General features: G+C 39.9%; 1 protein-coding gene across 1 annotated transcript; it reads right to left on the reverse strand.

The window, feature by feature from the left end:
* Positions 1 to 4,047: 4,047 nt before the first annotated feature.
* Positions 4,048 to 5,765, reverse strand: LOC131236812 (protein ASPARTIC PROTEASE IN GUARD CELL 2-like). Its single transcript, XM_058234271.1, has one exon. The coding sequence runs from the start codon at positions 5,729 to 5,731 to the stop codon at positions 4,313 to 4,315; it is 1,419 nt and encodes a 472-aa protein (XP_058090254.1). The 5' UTR covers positions 5,732 to 5,765; the 3' UTR covers positions 4,048 to 4,312.
* Positions 5,766 to 7,449: the final 1,684 nt, after the last annotated feature.

The raw sequence follows: 7,449 nt of genomic DNA on the forward strand, positions 1-7,449 counted from the left end.
TTTAAAACCAGGTTGAGTAGGGTCAGCCCTTGGCTCGACTCTGATTTGATGCCCAGCTCTACATGCACATCAATCTAAGACGTCCAAATCATGAGAGCCATCCTGTGTGCACCACAAACCAAAATTCACATTGACGAGATGATCTTAGGTTTTGAATTGGTGGCCTCAAATGAACCCATAAAGGAAAATGATCAAATAGTCAAATTAGAAAGGGAGATATATGGTTAAGATTATCTAATGATGTTTTAGTTGGCTCTTTTCTTTGACACAGGGCAAAAGCATGGGAAAGTGATGAGTAAGATCACTGTTTTCCATGAGTGATTAAAACTCGGAATCCACGGGGGTATTTTTTTGAATTCACAAAATAAAGAGATAAAACTCGAGGTTTATTATTATTATTATTATTATTGAATAATGTCTAATAATGTATGATGTTTTCAATTACACTATTAATAAAAAATAAACCAAAATTCATAATGACTAAAAATAGCAAAATTCTAACCTTAATAAAAAGTTATAACTCTAGCAAAACTCTTCAAAAGCTTGATTACTAAAAATAAAAATTTTAAATAAACTTTTACTAAAAGAATTTTAACATGATTACAAGTAATTTTTAAAAAAGATGAAAAATTTAAAACTATAAAAATAAGAAAATACTACAAAATTGGAATTACAAAAAATAATAAAAAATTTCACTAAAATTTCATTTTTAAACTGGAAGCACATGTATTCTTGCGAAACAGAGCAACGCAGCCTCACTTATGAGGTTTGTTTGGCCTCAGATGACTTGTTTCAATGAAAATTCATAAGTTGAGCATGCTGTAATTCATTCTGAATCAAAAGTTATGGCCGATTTATGGTTCACACTTTGAAATGCTATTTTTCTTAATCCGGAATGAATTTCTTCTATCCAGACGCACTTGGGGCCCAGTTATGTCATGCCTCATGTAAGTTTGGGCGCTCACATCTGACGGACTATATCCGCTTCTGCTTGGACTTCTTTCCGTTTGCAACCCGCTTTACATCATTTTCCCTCCACGAAGGAACCATTGCCTAATAAGTCTCAATGGTATATGAGTTACTGGAGCTTGGCCTATTTGGTGATGTTGAAACTTTGGGGAAGAAAATAATTTCCATGCATTTATATATTTAACATGTGACAATCATAATCCAAGCGCTTAACACATGATAACCACCTTAATACATGATAAGCATGACTTAAACCCTTAACACATGATAAAGTAGGCTCTAAGAAAATATTATTCTATAAAAAAATAAAATAAAATTTTCATTTAAAATGTCTTCCACATTTCAGCGGTTTCTATCTCTAATAAACGTGGTTGTCGGAGTTAAAACAACACTTTTGTACGCTTCAGAAGTTGTTGGCGGTGCCCATACGTTGGAAAAGTTGATGATAGTGAACGTACGTTAAAAAATGTAATTAAAATGGGTGATAATAGTTCTATGTAAGAAATTTAAGAAAAATAATAAAGAAAAAAAAAAGATAGAAAATTATTGAAAGGAGACTAAGTTCTATAGCAGAGGTATTTTTATCCACTAATTCTTCAAAAATTGATCGGGAGTCCAACTGAAAATTATATTTAAGAGAACAAATATTTTGAGCATTTCTCAATACCATGAAATTATTACCGTCAAAATCCCTAATATTAATGATGCAGTCATTATATAATTGTTTTAGGGTATCATTACTGGGAACATTTATGTAATAGATTAGTGGCATAGCAACAGTTTTGTTCACATTTGACTCTCCGTCCTTTAAAAGGGCCAAAAAATGCACTTGACTCTGAATAACGGCAAAAAGAAGAAGCATTTGATACGGTATAATGGCAGAAGGAAGAAATTTCCAAACGTATTTCACGTACCTCTCAATTTCAAATGCCTTTGAACGTATGCTGCTAAAGCACTTTTAGATTCTGAATATGCTCTAATACACTCAAATCCAAGCTGCCAAATGACTTTTTATGGTGCAACGAGGCAATCTTTATGTCTTTGATCCAAATGCCCTTAAGCAAACCACGTGAACGGCCAAATCATTTCCGCACAAACGGTATCCCTCCTTTCGGCTTTTTATTTTTTCATCCAAACCACCGCTAAATCAGCTATTATTCTTCCTAAAAATGTAGAAAGCACTCTTAAAGAAAAAACTAAAAAAGGTCGAATAAATTCTTGCATGACAGCTGATTCTTCCTAAAAATGTAGAAATCACGTTTACAAAAACACTAAAAAGAAGTGGAAAATGCTAAATTCTTGCATGACTCGCATAGGCATGCAGAGCGTGGCTACTTCAGGTAATGGATTTGTGTGCATGAGATCTACCCCGTTGATCAGGTATATCACCCTTGTTTGGCCTTGATCCCAAAAATTAGGCTGATTCAACATTAAGGTGGGCCAGTGTAGGGAATTATATCTATAACCTCAAAAATTCACGATTTGTGGTCCACCTGAGTTTTTTAATGGTGTGAGTTTTGGTGAATGCTATCATACTAATCAGAAAAGTTAGATGAATGGAATGGATGAATTACAGAAAATACCGTAGGTCCTACACAAAATTAATGGCACACATTCCATCCCAACCATTTCCTATGGTGTGGCCTCGATGAAATTTTGATGGCCATGATTTGTCGGTTTCAAGGTTAAAGTGAGGTAACAAACCTGATGAATGGATTGGATCTGACGAAAATTCTACCCACGTGGAGTTAGGTACACTCCCTGAGTACCAACAAGTCATGCTAGGGGTTACGGTAAATAAAGTAAATCTGTAACAATGTAGAGGAATCTAATGTCCCATTCATCACGCTCTATCACATTCAGTCACCATGCTTCATGATGACCACTCAAAAGCTTTGATGGGAAATTTCAAGCATGATATGCTGCTGGGCATTGTGCCCCAACTAGAGCGAGGCCTTGCCTGACGCCGCATGTACTTATATCTGAACCGTTCAAATACATGGGCCCACTGTAGATGGATTATAACCCAAAAATTGCACCAAAAATATGATCCATCTGACCAATTGGTGGACATCAATTCTCTGAATCCAACGAACAAAATGGCCGAATCAATCTGATTTTGTGGATGTAACCAATCTAAAGTGGGTCCCGCTATATGGGCAGTTTGGATTTGAGGTAAATAAGACACATACATCAGGCGAGGTGAACGGGACACCGTGGGTGTGGTACAACGGCCATCACCTTACCATCTTAACTAGATTTTCTAGGGTTTCCAAAGGGTAAGAGTGTATATACTGGATGATCCCAAGCCCTTGGGAACACCCAATACAAATGGCGTCATTTATGTCAGATTTATGCTTTTTGGGATTCCTCCCCTTTCTCTAATTTCACCAAACTTTACCTTTTGTGGGCCTTACAAGGGTTGGGTAGTCTACGAGAGGACGCATCTCAAAGTAAAAGTGCCAAAGGCCAGGTAAATATGTGAAGAGAGAGATAGAGAGAGGGTGGGGGCATTTCAAGTTGAAAGGGAACAAAAGCAAAAGCCTTTGTAAAAGTCATTACTTGAATGCCTCTTGTTTTGGTCACATGAAAGGTAGACCAATGACCCAAGTGACCCCTTCAGATGCTTATGATACACCTTGGTGGTGGCTCCCATTTGGTCATCATTCTACACTACATTGTTTTTTTTTTTTTTTTTTTTCCCTCTCTCTCTCTGGATCAGGTATGTTGAACAATGTCATGTTACAATTCACACCCACTAATCCAACATAATAATTTCAAGCACCTATGTTGACTGTTGCTCTCATTTCACACCTTGAATTCTTCTTTTTCCCATTTGGGATTTTTAACTATGGTGCATCTCTCATTTGGGATTTTTTTTTTTTGGTGCCACCAAAAGGGAATCAATTAGACAATTCTAACCACTGATTAATGGGCACTTCGTTAATTAAAACAAGACAATATTACTTTTATTTCAACATTCCATTCAATGGCCTCCAATCAAAATGCTAGTCTTTGGGTCATGATCCATCTATGGTGTTGTCCAAAATTTGGATGGTTTAGTTTGAGGTAGATGTATACACATGTAAGCCATTTGTATAGTAGCTGTGTGCATGCATACAAGATCCCAATACATTTCTTTAGTTGGGCTGTTTTTCCTCTCTCTCTCTCTCTCTGGTATACTAATAGAAAACAATAACATCCCTCTAATCCACCCTACAAACTCAAAAACCAACACCATATAATTACAATACTACCCTTAAAGGAAAAGCCCAGCAAAGCCCACATGTTCTTTACATATCTAGCTAGTATTGGACCTGGGCCCAAAATCCACAAACACTCTCTAGCATGTATTGGGTCCAAACCCCACAAACCCATTAGCCGCATCAACTGATATTTGAATACCTTCCTGTTGTATATTTCCTATGATGGAAAGATCCGTACTTGATGCTGCAAATGCAAAGCAGAATGTCCCCAATTCATCCACCGGAATAAGGAAATTCCTCGCCGGAAGTGTAAGTATAGGCCCACCCGAGAAGTAGAACGACACCGTCGGTACCCGAACTGTCTCAAACCCAGATAAATCATAGCACGTATCGAAAATTGACACACTTGAGGCCCGCGGTAGGCTCGCCGTAGCTGCAGCGAATGTATCGCGGAACGCCTGATAAATGGGCCATGGGAACCTTGTAACTGCAGTCCCAGTATCCATGACCACACCACCACCACCCAATTCAGTCAGCTGGAACATGTTCTCAGGCAGCACGACCCGAAGCCCACCAATGCCAAGGCCCGTGAGCCCAACATAGTAGAAACTGGGGGCCCGCTGGTTGCGTTGGAGAGGGACCCACGCAGCCCCTACAGGCATCGCGCCGCGTCCGAAAACCAATGAGCCATATGACTCAGTCCCACGGCTCACAAGACAGTACCCGAATGTACCACCTGTCTGCCCGCCTAGCTGCCCGACGAACGACATGGACCCGCCACCTAGGCCCAGGAGCCCGGCTGCACCAACGAAGAGCCCGCGGTTCTTGTGACCGCACCCGATGGCTACGTTACGGACGGTGGTGCGGTCGAATGTGAGCGTCTCGAACGCGAGAGTGCCCTTCGTGTAGGACCCGTCACCGTATGAGACCTCGTAGCGGCACCGACCGGCCCGACAGCCTGCGTTCTCTAGTCGACCGCAGACAGCTGAGTTGCATGACACGCCAGCGAATGAGGCTGACTTAGCCGGGTCGAAGACCGGGTCAGCTTGTTGGTAGCACTGAGCACAAGGCTGACATTGCACCCATACAATATCACTGCCAGAATCAATCACCATGTATTGAGGTCTTGGAGGACTACCAACGCCTATCCGTACGAAATATTCCCCGCTGCCTTCTTCCATACCCGATACCACTTCAGACCCGAAATCCGACACTCCATACCTAACTCCACCGGCACCGCCAGTCAGCCGTTGAGTTAAGCCTTCGACCCTTTTCACATCTCTTGCGATCCGATCGTCGAGACGGTGACGGTGGCCTGAGAAATTCCGCGCCGTGATTACGTCTCGGTGGACCAACTTCAACCGCCACGCTGGCTTAACATCTGTATCAGCCGTTTTTGAGAAATTCTGAGGAGGCGTCTCTCCGGATGGCCTGATGGTCGTGCCGGCGATAGCATGCCGCACGTTCAGGTATTGGAGATCTACGCCGGTGGCGACGTGGCCGCCACCCAAGAGTGGTAGCACCACTAGCATTACTAGTGTGAGAAAGGGTGCCATGTTTTTTAGGTGTATGTGTTTTTGTTGGAAGCAGTTGGGTTTGAAGGGTGAGGTGGGATTTATTTGGGTTGAGTTTGGAGGAGAGAGAATGAAATAATTGAGGTATGGGCATGTTAGGCTAGGTTGGTTTTCTTTATTTTGTTTGATTGATTGAAATGCATGTATATGTTTGTGGTTGTTTTTAATTGAGATGTCTTTTCTCTTCTTTTCTTTTTAATATAGATGTGAAGCTTTCTAGGTCTGCTTACTAAAGACAAACACTCCTTCCCTAGTTGTTTTTGGGGTGAGTGGACTCAAAAGGAGAGATTGTACACAAGTTGTTGTGGCATGTGGATGAGGACCTTCACATGCACCTAGTTGCATTTGTACTTTTTACATTTATATCACTTATCTACTTATCTGGACCGTCCACTAAGGTCACTCCACTCTTTGTAGGTTGCCTTGGAAAAATCATAATGATTAGATGATCTAAACAGTCTATTTTGTGGAATTAAAAAATTGATGGATGAGATCACTCCTGGAAGATAGACTAGTGGTAGATGTTTAGGATTGTCCAATTGCAATGGATTTCACATGATGATGGATGAAGAGATAACTGGACCTAATAGACGGTTTGGATAAGTGATCTGAGTGGCCATATGTGCATGGGCAGGTTTGGATGAAAAGCCTAGGGGACCATTCTCAGTAGTTATATAATACAAGGTATAAGATGGAGAGATTAGGGCCAGCCTTTTTATTAGAAACCCTTGTAAAGGTGGTTAGTTGGGTTTTACTTTTTATATATGGGAGTCAGTAGAATTTGAAATTAGACAAGGCCATGCCCTTCTTTATTGAAATGTGGAACTAAAAGGACATTCTTTATATAAGAGAGATATTTTGATACTCTGGCAGCGATGGATGATACACTGGCACTTTGAAGTTACTGAGAAATTCCATACGATCATGCAAGTTATTAAAGATAATCTGTCTAAATTTTCTGTCACGGTTTAGGTGTATCATGAATTAAAAATACTAGATTGGTGGACATTTATTGGATGGCTAAAAATGAAGAAGATCTAATGGTCCTGTTTCAACAAACAAGTGTCCATGAATCATTGATTGTAATAGCTTTACCAATTTGCTTTCGGGACTGGGAATTTAGAAACTACGAGTTCACAATTTAATTTGAATTAATAAATACCACGTGTACAATTTTCAAGTGCCGGAGTATCAAGTGCCCTACACTGCAGGAGTACAAATAATGTCCCTTTATATAATGCCAAGACTCAAGAGTGCCATACAGCACGGCGTTGAAATATGCATGTATGGATGGATGGTTGCGTGCATGGATGTATGTAAGCGTATGTGTACGCACGCGTACGTTTAAATATAAGTATTTTTGTACGGTTCATAGTACGAATGACCGTCTTTTTAGAGGAAAGCTTTTGTTCTCTGGCAGAGTGTGATGGATGATACGCGGGCACTTAGCAGTTACTTAAAAATGACATACGTGGAATACAATTAATTAAATTAAACAAATTATGGTGCTGTGTGTAGATTATCACGTACCAAAGCTTAATTAAAAATTACACACGTGGCATACAGTTAGTCAAATTAAACCGTCCACATTATAGTACCCAGCATGAAATTATCATGAACCAAAATTCAAATTTATTTGATCATCTAACTATTGGATTAGTAGAAATTTTTTAAACGGTTAAAAAATGAAAAATGATCTG

The sequence above is a fragment of the Magnolia sinica genome, chromosome 2, assembly GCF_029962835.1.
Source record: "Magnolia sinica isolate HGM2019 chromosome 2, MsV1, whole genome shotgun sequence".
NCBI classification, from domain to species: Eukaryota; Viridiplantae; Streptophyta; class Magnoliopsida; order Magnoliales; family Magnoliaceae; genus Magnolia; species Magnolia sinica.

Coding starts and splice junctions, on each gene's coding strand:
- LOC131236812 (XM_058234271.1), bottom strand. CDS start 5,731: ATGGCACCCTTTCTCACACTAGTAATGCTAGTGGTGCTACCACTCTTG.